The 18,109-nt window shown below is 37.3% G+C and overlaps 1 protein-coding gene across 1 annotated transcript in view; it reads left to right on the forward strand.

The window, feature by feature from the left end:
* AQR (aquarius intron-binding spliceosomal factor) overlaps positions 1–18,109 on the forward strand; it is a 61,862-nt gene that overhangs the window by 22,265 nt on the left and 21,488 nt on the right. The window contains exons 16-24 of the mRNA XM_076344938.1: positions 251–392; positions 1,155–1,333; positions 3,215–3,382; positions 3,825–3,994; positions 10,435–10,676; positions 12,329–12,475; positions 13,049–13,118; positions 15,769–15,879; positions 17,466–17,575. Coding sequence (XP_076201053.1) covers positions 251–392; positions 1,155–1,333; positions 3,215–3,382; positions 3,825–3,994; positions 10,435–10,676; positions 12,329–12,475; positions 13,049–13,118; positions 15,769–15,879; positions 17,466–17,575 — 1,339 coding nt within the window. The remainder of the gene's footprint in view (positions 1–250; positions 393–1,154; positions 1,334–3,214; positions 3,383–3,824; positions 3,995–10,434; positions 10,677–12,328; positions 12,476–13,048; positions 13,119–15,768; positions 15,880–17,465; positions 17,576–18,109) is intronic.

Below are 18,109 nucleotides of genomic sequence, written 5' to 3' on the forward strand. Positions count from 1 at the left end.
ACACAGGGAAGGATTCAGTCTTTAAACAGTTGACTGTACTGAAAATTTGGGAGAAGAAGGGAGAAAAATGTGTACTTTTTAGTGACGTATATTTATAAAAAAAGTAGTTCTTAGAATCTCCCAGGATACCAACTATGGCAGTTATAGAATAACGTGTATGTATTTATGAATTTGTAGAACCAATATATTAAATCATCATCTTTTTGTTTATCCATCAAATACCTCTTCCCTTCCACCCTTACTCCCTTAGGCTGCCTTGCACTTCCCAAATTGAATCTACAGTTTCTGACTCTTCATGACTACCTGCTGAGGAACTTCAATCTCTTCCGCTTAGAGTCTACCTACGAGATCAGACAGGACATTGAAGATAGTGTCAGTAGGATGAAACCATGGTAATATTTATTAACTGATGCAAACGAGTCAGTTCAACTTCAGTTGTAATCAAAGTGCATTTGAGAATGAGTAACTGATATTGTGTATGTACTAAATACATAGTAACAAATGCATTTGAAATTATTACATAGGTACTATGTTTTATACTAACTTCTTTCATAATGTGTTGCCATCCTGTGGGATGATTTTGTAAGGGTGTGTTGATATGTATCCCTGTAGATGTGTTAAGACAGTATGTTGGATGCTACCAACCAACGTTTGTTGTGTTAAGATGGATGAGTTAGTTTTCCAAAAGTACTAAGCCTTGGCTGACATTACAAAATCTGGAAACTTTACCAACAACTCTTCTGGTTTATGACAGGTGTTACTGAGTATTCTTGAGTTTGCCATCTGCCACATTTGATCCCCTTTAGATTTCAAGGGGTCATTCGGTGTGATATCTCTTTATACTCAGTAGTTGCTTTTTGTTATCTTCCCTTTTTATTCTCTCTCTGAGGTTTTTTTTTTAATAATGCCAGCGTAAGTTGCCTTTGTTTTTTGAAATATAAGACTAAGTCAGTTCGTGTTATGCTTCAGTTCTAAAATGCAGGATTATCTGAATCTACTTCAGTAGCATGTAAAATTAAGACTTCTACTTTTGTCTTAGAGCTGACTGTGAGGTAAATTGTTCCACAGTTTAAAAAAAGAACTGAATCTGTTATCAGATAATGTCTAACAAAACTTTGGTGTTTGGGTTTTTTTTTGTTGTTGGGTTTTTTTAGGTTATCGGAATATGGAGGTGTGGTCTTTGGTGGATGGGCTAGGATGGCGCAACCCATTGTCTCTTTCACAGTGGTGGAAGTAGCAAAGCCCAATATTGGTGAAAACTGGCCCATGCGAGTACGAGCAGATGTTACAATTAATTTGAATGTCCGAGATAACATCAAGAATGAATGGGAAGGTACTTACATTCTCTGAAATAAGGTGGTCAAAGTAGGTGCTCATCAAAATACACTTTGATGTCATCTTACTTGTAAGAAAGGGTTTTTTTTAATCCAAGATACAGATTTGCTAATCTTAATACACTGTTTAAAAGTCAGTTACTCAAATTCCAAGTCTACGAAGCTTATATTTTCCTAAACTGAAGATTGAAATTATTAAAGTATTTACACGTCCATTGGGAGCAGAATGTTTACTATTTCAGGCTGATGTCATTCAGTTTGTAACTAAAATTCTGTCCTTTACAGGGTATGTGGAAAAGTAACTTAGCATTTTAAATGAATATGCATGGTAATAATGTCATATTGGAAAAGTAGTGGGGAATGTGATGTCTGTCTCATATACATGTGGAGAGGGCAGATTTTGATTTAATTCAAACTAGTGTGTTTTAGTGGTTTTCAGTATATTTGAATGTTGTTAGGAAGTGCTGACTGTACCAAATACTGTTTCTTATAAGTATTCACAGGCGACACTTCTTTTGCTTGGGGAATTGAACTTCAGTTGACCGTGTTGGCAAGTGGCATAGAAGCATGTACTTGTACTTGGATTATCAGGAAATGTCACTCCCTTCTCTTTTGTTAGAGAAACCTGTTAAATATGCTGGAGCTGCATAGTGTGATTACAGGTCACGTAGCACAAATGCTAAAGTTGGATTATGTGATAAATAAGCAGATACAAGTTTGGGAATGTAGATCTCTCTTAAAGTAGAAAAGCTAGGAGGATGGCAGCAGACTTCACTATACTGAAGGTAGCTATATAGTGGTGCACCTAGCTTTTTAAATACTAGAACAGCCTCTGTGATTTCAAAAGCAGTAATGCTTTAACTTAATCAAAACTGAGGTGAAGAATTGAGGAATCATTGCCTGACATAACAGGGTCTTGATGAAACTGCTTTAGGTCGGATAATATCCGGTGAGTCATGAGAAATTATTTGTCTCATATGAAAAATACAACATGTGTTTACTAAATTTTGAAGGTGTTTTAGATCTGTGAGAAATCTGTAGGTATACTGGAGAAAAGAATTAGTGTTCAAAATTACATTAGTGAATTAGAGAAATTGCATTTTAAAAGTAGGGTGTAATTCAACAGGGATGAATATTAAGATGCTAAACTTAAGCAAGAACAAGTCACTGCACAAATGCGTGTTCGGGGAATAACTGTTAGGCAGTAGCTCTGCAGAATGAGAGGAGTCTGAGGTCACCATCGCTCAAAAGCAATTGTGACTCCACAACAGTATGTTACTGCTGAGGGAAAAAAAAAACACTCAACCAAGTCATATCGCAATTTATAAACTGGAATGTAGCATGGAAAACAAGTAACTTGGTTAAGTGACCTTTTATCCTATTAAGTAGATAACTAAAGTAACTTTGTTTAGGATTTTGTGCCCAGTTCTAGGCACTGCACCTAAATTGTTGTAAAAAAAAAAAAAAAAAAAAAAATTGGAGGTTAGTCCAGAAGAAAGCAATGAGAATAAGAGATTAATGACACACTGCTTTTGAGATAAGACTGAAAAAATCTAGGTTGTGTAACCTAAGTAAGATTACTGGGAGAAGAATAATCTTGATTTCAAGTTTGTTGCCATGAAAAAAGCAGTTAATTTCTCCTTTTCATACCTGAAGTCCTAGCAGATATTAGTGTGCAGAATAGTGGAGATGACGACAATATCCTATGGTTCTGAATCACTCTAAGTTAAAGGCATATTTTGAAATAGAACGCATTATTCTCTAAACAGATGGGGTTTTATTTAAAAGAAACTTTCATGTATTCTGTTGTATATATATTAAGGAACGGAAAAGGAAAATGGCATTCAATCAAATCACTGAATGTTCCTTTTTGGAATCAGGTCTGCGTAAACATGATGTCTGCTTTTTGATTACGGTACGTCCCACGCAACCTTATGGCACCAAGTTTGACCGACGACGACCTTTTGTTGAGCAAACTGGCCTGGTATATGTCAGAGGCTGTGAAATCCAGGGCATGTTGGATGAGAGAGGACGTGTTATTGAAGAAGGTATGGTATACCAAAACTTGTTCAAAAGATTTTTCCCCCCCCCCCTCTTTTTTTTTTTTTTGTTAACAGCCTAATTGTTGACTTGCTTCTCTTTTAAGCAGTGCTCACTGCATTCATTACCTACTTGAAAAACCAAACCAATTTCATAAGCAGCCTGAGAAAGGTTAACTAGTTTCCTCTGGTAAAATCTGATATAATTAGATTAATTAAATAAATCCAGTACATTTTGGTTTTAGGAATAAAATAGCTTATATTCAAAAACTCTATTAGAAATGGGATGAAAACATGAAATAAGAATGTTTGTAATGCCATGCAGAAATTAGTTTCATCATATGAATTTGTCTAAATTTCATTTCAGGAATGATTATGGATCACTTATTTGAATGATAATCTGCTTTTAGCACTACTTCAAATTCTGATCTTACTGTTTCATTACGGGCAGGACCTGAACCCAAACCAAGACTTAAAGGGGATTGCAGAACATACAGAGTATTTCTGGACCCAAACCAGTATCAACAAGACATGGCCAATACAATCCAAAATGGAGCAGAAGATGTTTATGAGACATTTAATATAATAATGAGAAGAAAACCAAAAGAAAACAATTTCAAGGTAAGGTACTGCTCATTGACTCTTAGGGTAAGAGTTTGTCTGAATATGCCAGCAGTACTGAGACACGTTCATTTTAGATGCGTGTAGTTACGCTTTTTAGGTGGCATTGGATCGCTTCAGGAAGTTAGAGCATGTCAGCTGGTGATAACTTCCCCCTGCAGCTAAGTGTTGAAGTAACTGAAAATCAGAATACTCCTACTTCACTTGAGTATATAATAAAATATTAGTTAATGATTTCAGTCTTTTAACAGGTAGCCTACAGATTAGTTGTATTTGGCCTCTTGGGTCAAGGGAGTATGCGGAATGTTTTTGTTACTTGATGTAATAGTGGACTGTAGGAAAACGAGGAGTAACTAGTCAAAAGATGAAAATCAGAGAAACCTGTTAGCTTTTGGGAGCATCACTGGATCAGTTTCTTATTGGGCTTTGAAGGGTGTCAGACGAGATTTTTAGCACTGATATATTTGATAGTCCTTATAGAGATTGTATGCTAACTGGAGCTTTGTAGATTGAATGGTGCTTTTTTTCCTGCCCTAGCAGTTTTCACACAGTTGCAGTGCATGATTCTTTGGCATTTTACTTCCTTGGGTATTCATTGTCAAGAGAGCCTTCAAGGAATTTGGTCAAAGTTCAAAATAAACCTGTGGCTAATGCGTTATGATACTGTATATTGCCTATAAGTAAGATTAAAATTATGCGCACAACTTTAATTCAGTTTTGCATATAAATTCAGCAAATGTTGTTTTTCAGGAAGCTTATCAATAACTTAGCTTTCCTTACCCTCTGTTAAAGCAAGAAGAGGAAGGTTTCCCAGCAAAGTTGAAAGGTATATTTGAGTTTCTAGAATTGTGAATTGACATAAATTTAACTTTGACCAAGTGGTCTGTGTTGCTTCTATTAAACTCTTTTGATCAGGTGGCATAATTACAGAATCATAGAATCATTTAGGTTGCAAGGCAACTCTGGAGATTACCTAGTCTAAGCCCCCTGTTCAGGCAGGATCACCTGCAGCAGGCTGTCCAGGACCTTATCTAGTTGGGTCTTGAATTCATCTCCAAGAATTAAGAATCCAAAACTTCTCTGGGCAACCTCTTCTAGTGCTGAATTGTCCTCACAGTAAAAAAAGTGTTTTCTTGTGTTCAGAAGGAATTTAATGTGTTTTAATTTGTGCCCATTGTCTCCTGTCCTGTCACTGGACACTACTGAGAAGAGTCTGTCTCCCTCGTCTTCATTTCCTCCTATCAGGTATTTACCACATTGATACGATACCCCCTGAGCTGTCTCTTTTCCAGGCCGAATGGTCCCAGCTCTCCTGGCCTCTCCTCATGTGGCAGATGCTTCAGTTCCTTAATCATCTTTGTGGCCCTGCACTGGACTCACTCCAATAACTCCATGTCTCTTTTTTTACTGAGGAGCCCAGAACTGAACACAGTGCTCCAGATTCAGGGACGGGATGCCATTTAGAGGGACCCGGAGAAGCTTGAGAAGTGGGCCCATGTGAACCTCGTGAGGTTCAACAAGGCCAAGTACAAGGTCCTGCACCTGGGTCACGGCAACCCCTGGTATCAATACAGGCTGGTGGATGAAGGGATTGGGAGCAGCCCTGTGGAAAAGGACTTGGGGGTACTAGTGGATGAAAAGCTGGACATGAGCCAGCAATGTGCGCTCGCAGCCCAGAAGGCCAATCATATCCTGGGCTGCATCAAAAGAAGCATGGCCAGCAGGTCGAGGGACATGATTCTGCCCCTCTGTTCCGCTTTGGTGAGACCCCACCTGGACTACTGCATCCAGCTCTGGAATCCTCAGTACAGGAAAGACATGGACGTGTTGGAGCAGGTCCCGCAAAACCAGCACAAGCATGTCCAGAGGAGGGCCACAAAAATGATCAGGGGGATGGAACACCTCTCCTATGAAGAAAGGTTGAGAGAGTTGGGTTTTTTCAGCCTGGAGAAGAGAAGGCTCTGCAGAGACCTTATTGCGGCCTTTAAATACTTACGGAGGGCTTATAAGAAAGGTGGGGACAGACTTTTTAGCAGGGCCTGTAGCAGCAGGGCAAGGGGTAATGGTTTTAAACTAAAAGAGGGTAGACTCAGACTAGATATAAGGAAGAAATTTTTTACAGTGAGTGTGGTGAAACCCTGGAACAGGTTGCCCAGTGAGGTGGTAGATGCCCCATCCCTGGAGACTTTCAAGGTCAGGTTGGACTGGGCTCTGAGCAACCTGATCTAGTTGAAGATGTCCCTGCTCATTGCAGAGCGTTGGACTAGATGACCATTAAAGGTCCGTTCCAATCCAAACCATTCTACAATTCAGCCTCAACAGTGCTGAGCAGAGAGGAAGGAGCATCTCCCTTGACCTGCTGGCAACTTCCTAATGCAGCACAAGATACTGTTGGCCTTTTTTGCTGTGAGGGTGCATAATTTTGTATACCTGAAAATATTTCTTGTATGCATGGTCAATTTCTTCGCTGTTAGATCATTTAGACCTTTGAATCTTTAATGTTCCTTGAGTTTTCCATTATGAAAATGCAACATGAACAAAAAACTGCCTTTCTTTTGGTGCCTTAAAATCATGCATTGCATAATTGAAGTGATTTCATGATTTTATGGTGGTGTTGGGTCGACGGTTGGACTCAATGATCTTAGAGGTCTTTTCCAACCTCAATGATTCTATGATTCTATGATTTTCATTTTAAAGGATTCTGCAGCAAGTTCTGTGCAGATGGATAAAGAGGGAGGCAGGAAGACTTTGACTTCTTTTCTGTATCTGGAAAGATGCCTCTGGTGTGAAACAGTAGCTTGCAGTCTGCAGAGAGCATTCTGGTGCCATCCAGCTATGGATTGGTATAGTGGAAGTACTTCATAGAGAGTCCTTTATAACTTTACATAGCGCCCCCCGCCCCCCCCCCCCCCCCAACCTGCTTGTTAATATTGTGTGTCTGTGGCAGGTTCATTTTACATTATAAGCACAAATGCTCTCTGCCAAAGCCTGTTGGTGTGTTGGCACTATAGACGTGGTTTTTTTATTTGCGTATGTATGCACTTTTGTGTAGTCAGAAGGAAAGTGCCGCAGTGAATACTTAAGTTTGCTCGGAATTGCTGTTAGATGTGAACGTAGCTTTCAAATTTGTACTGTGTACTTGTACCTAATATCCAGGCAAATCACAGTACAAACCATTCTATGCTGGTTTTTACTTAAGTCTCATACATTCATTTGTCAAGACAAATGTAAGATGTTTCCAGATTTATCACATTGCTACCAGTTTGGGTGTAAGCATTCCATGTCATCTGCAAACCTTTCTAACTTCAGCTGGATAAAAGAAAACAAGGTATCACTGATTAGTGTTGATAGTGTATTGAGCAGATAGAAGGCAGCTTGAAGTTTTAAGCTGAGCTTGTAGGAGAGAAGACAAGAGAACACATGTGCAGTCTTAATAAATTAAGCAGATGAGACAGCAGTGGAAGTGCAAATACAATGTGTTTGCTGGAGGTGACACCACTACGTCACTACAGTTGGTCAGCAGTGTTAGTTCTTACAAGAACTAATCTTAGTATTTTTACATGTATAGAAGTTACTTTTGAAAAGCTGAAGCAAAGTTTTTGTGATGTAAAAGCAGCACATTAGCTGTTAGGGACATATTTCTTAAACTTTCCTCTGAGAAATTGATCATCTAGATTTAGAAATACTACCTGAAGAAGCCATGTTTTCCAATTTATTTGTGCTTCTCTTAGCACAAATGTGTTATGCTATGCTTAATATACATTTAAGCCAGAAACACTTATTTTATATTTGCAACAAAAATATAAATATTCTTAGTTAATATGGGACCTGTCCATCAGTATATCTTGGGCCTCTGAAGTAATTTCAAGACCTTCAGGCGTCAGAAGTTAAGTGCAGGACCTCTCTGGTCCTGCAGGTCACATACTAAAATGTTCATAAGACCAAAAGCAAGAAGAAATACACTACATGGCTTGGACAGCCAAAGGGAGAGAAGGTTTCTGGAGTGGTTTGTAGGCATCAGGTAAGATTCTTTGAGCCATCCCTTTTATTATAAAATGAGGCTGAGCTGAGAGTATACTTTGTGTCACAGTAATATTTGATGCCAGCTGTATTATCCCATGCACATTCACTTCTTCCAACAGGTAGGAATTTGACTATCCAGAGGTTCCTGTACAAGGACAGACCTTCTGTGACATGTTTCCTCGGTATGAGAATTAAATTTGAAATAGTAGGAGCCATTCTGCTGGTAGACAAGCAACCTTTTTAGATGAAGAAAGGACGGAGCATATAACTTAGCACTGTAAAATTTAAGACTGATGTTAAGTTGCCTTTGCATTAATAACTTTACAGAGCTATCACAGAATCCACAGCATGGTTGAGATTGGAAGGAACAGAATCACAGATTCACAGAATGGTTGAGGTTGGAGGGACCTCTGGAGGTGATCTAGTCCAAGCCCTGCTTAAAGCAAAGTCAACCAGAGCAAGTTGCTCAAGATCTTATGACTTTGTACAGTTGGAATTGGATATCTCGAGCGATGGAGACTGTGTAACCTGTCTAGACAACCTGTTCCAGTGTTCAATTACCCATACAGTAAAAACTTTTTCATATATTTAAGTGGAATTTCCTGTATCTCAATTTGTGTCCATTGCCTCTTGTCCTTTCACAGGGCACTACTGAGAGGAGCCTGGTTCCATTTGTCCTTACTTCCTCCCATTATTTTTTTTTTTTTAATACAAACTGATAAAATTCCCCATTACCCCTTGAGTCTTCTCTTCTTGAGGCTAAACAATCCCAGCTCTCTCAGCCTCTCATATAACAGATTCTCCAATCCCTTAATCATCTTAGTGGCCCTTTGCTGGATTCATTCCAGTATGTCTGTCTCTTGTCCTGAGGAGCCCAGTATTGGACACAGCACTCCAGATAATGGTCTCACCCATGCTGAGTAGAGGGGAAGAATCGGAACCTTTATAGAGGTTGAATGATGACCACATTACTTTGATTCCTTGAATGATACAACACAAGCAGGAAAAGGGCAGAGAATCCTACCCTTTGGAGCTGGATATGTAAATTTAGAATATCAGAATAAAATCCCATACTTTGTTTTGGCTGACTATTCTTTACAAGATTGGCTTTTGGAAGGTCTGTATTATATCCTGGTGTGGACTGCTGATGCATTATGTTTGCCATCCATTTGTGTCCATGTTTGATGGCATGTTAAGTTGGAGGATCTGGAAATCAGCGCAGGTTTCATATCCTGTGTTTCTTCTGCTGAAGAGCAGATGCATGATGTCCTAATACCAAGTTTCAAGTAAGGTGGTTGTTGAAGACTTGCCACGAAAGTAGCCCTTTAACAGGAAGACTAAAGTTTGGCTAGCTCTTAGTTAAAATGCACACCCTCTGTGTGAGTCCAGGTTCTGGAGCATTGGTGTTTTCATGGAGGGGGAAAGGAGAGAAAATACTGACATAACCACAGATGAGTAGAGAAATTAATTTGGGGGTGAAGAGCCAGCTTTTGGAGGGAAACTTTAGCTGGCTGCAGGGATGAAATTTATAGGGTTGAAGGAGAAACCTTAAGCTGCATGAGGGTGTTCTTGAATTTCTTAGATTTCTAGTAAGAACTGGATCTAGGTTTTAGGGTGGCTGAGGCATTCATTTGCCATACAGTTGTGCATTACACTAAATATGATTTTTGTGCTGGTCAAAGTAAAGAGTAATTGATTTAAAATGCTCTGTGTCTGTAGTCTTCAAAAAGCCTGACAAAAGGCTTACAATTTGCTGCTTCCAGAAATTGATAGCTCAATCAGTATCCACAAAGATGAAATTTTTTAGAAGAATATGTGTGTGGAAACATGTTGGGGACTCTGTGGAGTCATCAGTTGTCTTGTTGGATTAGTGAATTTAAGTGGAGAAAGAAAGGGTTGAGAAGCAAGGAAGGTGCACTCCAAGATTGTACATAGAAACCCAGTGTGCGCCAGGACTATAACCACGCAGAAGTTCTAATGCATTTTTGGTATAAACAACATGACCTTCTGAAAGTGCTGGAGAAGAACCTCAAGCAGAAATACGTGTAGCTATTGATAAAATATGAATTGTTCGCTCATTGTAAAACTGGGACGATAAGCTAGGGCCATAGCAGACATTTTATTTTGTTTATAGGTTATTTTGAACTATGCCTTCCCCCCCCCCCGAGTGTTCTGGAATGAAAACTTTACTGATGATTATGGTCCTCTTTACTAACAGGATAGTTTAAGAACTATATGGTTTGACACTGGTGTTTGTTGCATATGTACACTGTATAGATATTGACTCAATCTAACCAAACACCTGTTAATTAAAGACTGTGACATGCTAGCATCTTAGAATAGACTTGATTAGTCGTCAATATGTCACATTTTCTTAGTAAAAAGTCAACTTCTTCAATCATATTTTTTCTTTGCAGGCTGTTCTGGAGACTATTAGGAATTTGATGAACACAGATTGTGTGGTTCCTGACTGGCTGCATGACATCATTCTCGGATATGGAGACCCAAGTAGTGCACACTATTCGAAAATGCCAAATCAGATTGCAACTCTGGATTTTAATGACACTTTCCTGTCCATTGATCACTTAAAAGCTAGCTTTCCTGGATACAATATTAAAGTGACTGTTGACAACCCAGTTCTGCAAATACCCCCCTTCAGGTGATCTCAAAATTTCAAGTACTCCTGGTCTGGTATTCTTGCTGAAGTGCGTTGTCAGGTGAAATTGAGTTCAGTGGTTGAAGGAAGGTGCTCTTTCTTCTAAGAAAACATGTTAATATTAAGATTTAGATAGTTATGTAACAGAGTTAACTATACTACAGTTAGGCTCAGGACCAGCTTTTGCTCTATTCTGTACAAAAATGCATTGGAGCGTTGCTTGTAGATCAGCCTATTGAATATATGGGAAAAGCAACAGTATGAGATAGAATCAAGACATGTAGTATTCACTTCTGCATTATGGTATCTAGCCTCCTCAAGTTCAGCCTAAAGATTTTTAATTACACAGTTTCCTTACACGTCTCATTAAAGCAAGCTAAGAACAGCAATTTCAACATCAGTTAAAATTTGAGCTTTTGGAAACACCATTCAATCAAAATAAAGAATTAAGTCTGAAATCCCATATTGCTTATTTTATTTTAGAAATGGTTTCTGAAACAGAATGCCTACCTTTGTGACCACTAAATGAGATTTACATGTTTTGTTTCAGTGGTGCTGTTGTCCAGCATTTTTAGACTTGACAGTTCTATCCCTCCTAGTGGACCTCCTTGGACTTTGGCAACTGAGTTTCACAGTTCATAGTGTTGGAGAACATTTTCTTCAGCTGGACTGAAGAAACTATATTTTCCCTTATAAGTTAATGAGAATTGAAATATGTTTCCTTTTGAAGGAATAGATTTGACTGGGGAGGGAAAAGATGGCTTTCCCCCCCCCACCAGTCAGCTCTTACCATGGCTAAATTGAATCTTGAAAAGCAGGGAGGTAATCTTCCATGCTTTTTTTTTTTTTTTTTTTTTTTTTGAAACGCTGCATGTAGAATATTTGTGGAGAAGGCACAAACACTATATAATGATACAAAAATAGTCTGAAGTTATCAAGACGAGATACCACACATAATTTCCCTCAATGAACTAGTGTTCATTTTCGGTTCATAGATTAAAATACAGATATTCCTTTTTATGAAGAGCTATTGCTCTTCCTACTGCTGCATTTGTCCTGTAAAGAGACTAAGAGGTTATTGCTGTTAAAGATGTCTGCATTGTTGTCTCGAGATAATTTGGATAGCCATTGGAATTCCTTCACTGTGATTTGTTTCTGAATTAGAGAAGCTTGCTAACATATGATACAGAGGGCTATAAAAAAATTGAAATGGGAGGATAAAAGGCTTCATGTGTTGGAGCAGTTTAGAACACTGACATATCTTGTGTGTTGGAAAAAAAAAAAGCGTGCATCAGTTCTAGAACAAAATCAAGTTATTACTGCTGAACAGACAGTGTCGGTGGCTTTCTGTTACAACTTTACTCCTGTCCCTTCCATTTTTATTTATGAACTCTTTGCTTTCACTGTTTTTTCCGGCTGGCTTTTGGCACTGCTTTTGGCTTTTCAAGCTACGTAAAGAGCACTTTTGACGTACTTTTTGTCAAATATGCTTTCTTAAAATGAGCTTCATCAATTTATTTGTCATTCCTTTTCCTTATCCTCATTAATACTTTTTCATCTGCAACTCGTTTCCCTATACTTTCTGTATAAACTTCCAAGACAGTCTGGTATCATAGTGAATGTGTCGAAGTATAGTCTTAAATTATGTGTTACAGGATAACTTTCCCAATAAAGGGAGGTAAAGGAAAGAAAAGAAAAGAAGAGGATGGGAATGAAGAAAAACCTGAAGAAGCTAAAACACTGATTGTAGAGCCTCATATCATTCCAAGCAGGGGACCATATCCATATAATCAACCAAAACGGTAATAAATGGATGAGAACTTATTTGCAAATGGTAACACATGCATAGTAGTTCATTTTCAGAAATAGCTAAGAATAATATTGTTGATTATAAACGAAATGTCATTTTGATTTTATTACTGAAAGAAGATTTGAATATGAGACTGTTTTTTGTTTTATATTTAAATCAAACTATTCTATTATCTTCCCTCTGTTAAAACATTCCCTTGAAGAACAATGAGAAATGCTGTCTTTTAGTATTGTGTCAGGACTTTGAATATTGGGACAATCATACCTAAGTAATTTTACAGCATTCTCAGCAAATAATAACTAAAGACAGACAGTCTTTTAGATGGGATGATTTTGTTGTCATGTGAACAATGTGATTTACTGTCTTGCTTAGAAATTGCAAGATTGTCATGTCTGAAAAGGAGATAGTTGTAAAGATGGTTTAATTTATATAAAAGTTTGCAAGCATGTAGTTCCAGAGAAACACATAGCCAGTTAATTTAAACCAAACTTGTTAAAACAATTGCTCTTATCAAAACTGTTGGCAAAATCTATCAATTCTCTGATCTTGTTTTGCTTTGTTACAGCAATACCATTCAATTTACCCATACTCAGATTGAAGCTATACGTGCGGGAATGCAGCCTGGGCTAACTATGGTAAGAATATCTGTGAGGATTTTATCCATTTATTTATTTGATTCTGGCTTTAGGTACATTCAGTGAAATACCTGTAATGCCCATTTCTCTAGCCTTGCTGAGGTCACTTCTAGTAATAGTTTAAAAATATGAAAAATTAACATACAAAGGTTCAGCATCCTCCCATCTTCATAAAATCATACAGAAACATATTTGATCTCTGTATAACTGTATCCTGTGTTTCAGTGGCTGAAGACTTTCCACAGCAACTGAATTTACTTTTTCAGTGGTTGGATTGCTAGTTTTAGACTGTAAAGCTCTTGCCATGTCTGTCATTTTTGGCTGTTTTAAATTACTTGCATCATTTTTAGTTTGATCTAACTCCATTAAAGGAAATGAAAGTCATTGAATTGTCTTCAGGGAGCTTTTTTCTGCTGTCTTGTGAAATGTAACGTGCAATCCTTTATATCCTGCTGACTTCTAGAACTAAGAAGTTACAAACCAAACCAAAGCTGTAGATTTGTTATGAAAAAAATTTTTGATCAGTGAATTTCTGCAAAGGTCTTTAAGGTTTACCACTCTCAGACTTTGACTACAAGTACCTGTCTGCCAGTGAAGTACAGTCTATCCTGGTGGTGACTCAGTGGAATATTTGAATGAGTTTTCTCTGATACTCTTAATTTCTTCTTGGTCTATATAGGCAATAATGCTAATTTTTAGATTTTTGTATTGGTATTCATTAATACCATACTCTTCCTCCTCCCCTTCCTCATGTTTTACCACTCCCTATACACTCTGTAGCTAGCTCACAAAAGATGCATGGCAAAGGAAAAAATAAACTTCAGTGGGATTGTATGCCTTTTGTCCCTGCCTGACTAGGTGTGCTGAAATTAGTAGTGTCGTAAATGTGTATAAAAGTTACCTGAGTTCTTGGCAGTGTTTTTGAGTATGGTATGTTTTCTAGTAGAACACAGCAGAACTTTTTGGTTGTTGATAGAATAGCAACTTTAAGGTCTATTTAGAAATTAAAGCTCTTTTTTTGAATGCTGTGAAAATGCCACAGTGATAGATGCTTTAAATTTAGTTATTAAACAATGTTGGAAGGGGTTTTTGGAATGATTTGAACTGCTGGGTTTTACATAATTAGAGTGTTTGTCTAAGAATACCCATGCCAGTGTATAGGAGTATTGTTTTCTATCAGTAGTACTGTCAATAGGAAGGAAGATTGGGAAATTAAAATCTTTATTACCATTGTGTAGTATATAATTAACACACAAAATTACTATTTTATTACATAAAATACTAGAGAGTGGGTCTCTAAGCCAACTAGGTTTTATTTTTGTCTTTTTTTTTTTTTGATAGCATTGCATACTCTTTGTTAGTATAATTTAATATTTGTTGAACTATTAATGACCTTCAAATGCAAGTGTATAATGCATTATAAACTATCATCTACCTCATTTTTGGAGGGCTTTAAAAGAGAAAAGTAATTTCCTGTGCCTGGTACTCCATCAGCTTTCATAAATATTTGAGGAGATGGTGATTATATAATTTGAACTTTTCTACTAAAACAGCATTTGTTGATTTTTAAGAGGTGTTAGAGAATGAGAGTCTGCTAGGGCAAAAGGGAAAAACAGTGTCAAAGTCAGCTTTTTGTTTTTGAGGATGTATTTCAGTTTTTTGTTTTTTTGTTGTTTTTTTTTTTTTACTCCATCACCCACTTTTTTGCAGGGAGAGAAGGCACATTGAGAAAATAGTTATGTAATATAGGCCTGGTTTATTTTCTGTCATTATGTCATGTATTTCTGTCAAATATTTGAGAAGTACAATCCTACTTGCTTTTGAATTCAGTGATCAATGAAATTCTTTAAATAAGCAAGCATGATTTCATAGAAACTTGTAATTTTATGTGTAGATACATATGAAACGCTATTCTGTGCTGCTTAATGCTGAACAAATTACTTTGAGATGCTTTATTATACTTGGATACCTTTAAAATGTCTTAGGTGTCAATTTTTGAATGTTGTTGGTATAACTGAGCCTATAAAAACATTAACTGTCAGTATTACTTCTATATTATCAGTTGTAAGGTTTTGAGTAAATAAAAAGAATGGACTCTTTTTTTTCTGTTCTTTACATCTGCCTTACCTTATTCTTTTTCAATGATGTGTTTTGATGCTTTTTTCACTGTTTTCCCCTATGTTTAGCCTGTCGTGAGGCTAAACAGTCTTTTTTCTCTGAGAAGGTCTGTTTTCATGGGTTGCGAAACAGTATAGTGTTTCATATGCTGGATTACCATATTCCTCTTAGGCAGGAGTCTGCCTAACTAATCTGAATTAGTCTTTTATGGTATATTGTATTTGTTCTTGAAGTTCACAACAGCCAGCAAGTAATTGCTGGATTACCATATTCCTCTTAGGCAGGAATCTGCCTTAGCATTGGCTTAAGTCTTTCATGGTGTATGTATGCGTTCTTGAAATTCACAGAAGCCAGCAAGCAATTGTACATGAAACAGAAGACTTTTTTTGTTGTTAATGTATGATGTCAGTGTCTTGTGAGATTGTTCTGCTTTTTTCCCAACTGGCTATATTTCTGTGTTGTGCAATATTCTGATAAATTGTGTGTTGATTTTTGTTTTTAATTTTGTTGTTGTTGTTGTTGTTGTTTTTAGGTAGTAGGTCCACCTGGTACTGGAAAAACTGATGTAGCAGTCCAGATAATATCCAATCTTTATCATAATTTCCCAGAACAACGAACTCTTATAGTTACCCACTCTAATCAGGTAAAGCATCAGTCATGTATGAAATTTTCCTGTAATTAAAATCAAGAAGAACAGCAGGTATTGACATCAGTAGGTTTGAGATTGCAGTTGTCTCTTAACAATGAAAACTTGAGTTGGCTTGTGTGCAGTTTTGCTTGTTTCATAATGTGAAATTAAATTTTTGAATTTTAGGTTTGTAGTTCCGAGCTATTTATCAGAAGTTTTCAATATATTTAACTGGTTGGGGGTAGAAATTAGGAAGTATTTTGAAAAAGTGTCTGCACAGTTCTTACAGTTACACATTCACTGCATGCATGCCAGATTTTTCGCTAACTTACTTTCTCGGATACTGGTTGCTCTGTGCTTCGTGCTTCTAAGGGAAGGCATGAAAGGTATCATGGCTTCTTCAACTGAATGCTTGCTTCCCGTTCATAAGAGGTGGAGTCTAGCTGCTAATTCTCAAGCATATATAAAATAATAATAATGATGATGATGATAAAAGTCTTAAAGATTCTTACTCTAAATCTGTGTCTGGTTTGGAAGGATTTGTTTGGAAACCAGGGTCATCTATTTCCTGGTCTCCTTAATTAGCCTATCCTATCTCAGTTATGAGCTATTTTAACTGAGCATACTACTTCGAAAACATTTCATCTTTGTCCATCAAAGGAAGATCAGACACTTACACTGTTGATCAAAGAACAGTGGACGTGGCTTCATTTTGGTGAGGAGTTACAACCTGGAATAATATAGGCCAGTCTACAGTGGGTTGTGGGAGAGTTAACAGGTAGTGAAGTTGAGAGAAAGGGTTGAGAGCATGTCCGTTGGGGAGAAAAGAAAGGAAATAATTTGAGGTAGGTAGGAGACTCTTCCTACCAGACCAGACTTGTATGAGAACATAAACTTGAAACTACTTCAGGAAATGAACTCAGCAAGGTTCATTTCCTATGCCTTGATGCTGTACTTACGTTTGCATGACTTCCAGCTGACTTGAAGTACAAGTGGAGCTTGCTCATGTTTGTTCTTGGTTTCATAACTTGATGATCCAGTGCTAACAAACTTACTCCTTTGAAATACACTGAATTGGACAGTTGATATTAAGCTGTTAGAGAATTGAAGGATTTAAGGACGGAGACGTAGCACACCTTGAAGTTTAGTTCAGCAAAATTTATTTATCCATATAGAATAGTCACAGCACTTGCCAGTCACTACCAGATCATGCTCTTCTAATGTACAGTAAAAGTTAAATGGTTTAGTCGCCGAACGAAATCAATGTTTGCAAAGTGTGCTTCTTGAGACAGTTCTATAAACTGATAGCTTTATCAACTAAATTAACTAGGTGATTTAATCAAATTTTGAAATTGTTTTAAAATTGTGAAATAAAATTTAATTGTTGTATAAAGTATGCAAATGCAAGAGTTTTAGTAGGCTAATTTCCCTGTTGTCACGATTAAGAGCTTTTGTTTCAGTATTAACTTCATGTTTGCTTTGTCTTCCATTTATACCAAAATAGGCGTAATTTCCTAGCTGTCTTACCAGTAATTCTTCAGTTTTCCTCTGCCTCTGAACTTCTAAAAACTACCTTTTCTCCTGTTCTTGTCAATCTTTAGGCCTTGAACCAGCTGTTTGAAAAAATCATGGCTCTAGACATTGATGAGCGCCACCTCCTGCGTCTGGGTCATGGAGAAGAGGAACTAGAGACAGAGAAAGATTTCAGCAGGTGAGAAAGGAGATGCTAATGATAAACTCGCTTGCGTAAACATCGTAGCAAGTTGTATGTGTTGAATCCGCTCTGCCTCCCCTGTAAATGAGCAAGGAGCAGTGCTTGACAAGTTGTAGCTTTCTCGTATTATTGAATCCCAGTAACGCAGAGCGTTGTTTTCGATACAGCGTTAAGTAATTTTGGTTCTTATTCAGTAGAGAAACTCTGTTCTCTTGAGAATCCAAAGGCAGAATCAGGCAGTTGGTTGTTCATAAACTCAACTGCTTGAATAAAAGTAGTTCGTTATATTCTGGGCCCATATACATTTTAGAGAATTGATCTGTTTTGTGAGAGAAAGTTGAATAATAAAGGTAGGCTTTTGCAATTAGGGCTTTTTTGTGCAAATATGATATCACTTCTACTGGCATGGTGAATATTGCATACAGAAATATAAACCTGAAATTAAACATTCTGCTTTTAATTCTTCAGAATATTGTTTGATTGCAAAGCTGCTTATTTCATTGGTAAATAACACATTTTGAATAATATATA

The sequence above is a fragment of the Aptenodytes patagonicus genome, chromosome 7 (assembly GCF_965638725.1).
Source record: "Aptenodytes patagonicus chromosome 7, bAptPat1.pri.cur, whole genome shotgun sequence".
Classification (NCBI taxonomy): Eukaryota; Metazoa; Chordata; class Aves; order Sphenisciformes; family Spheniscidae; genus Aptenodytes; species Aptenodytes patagonicus.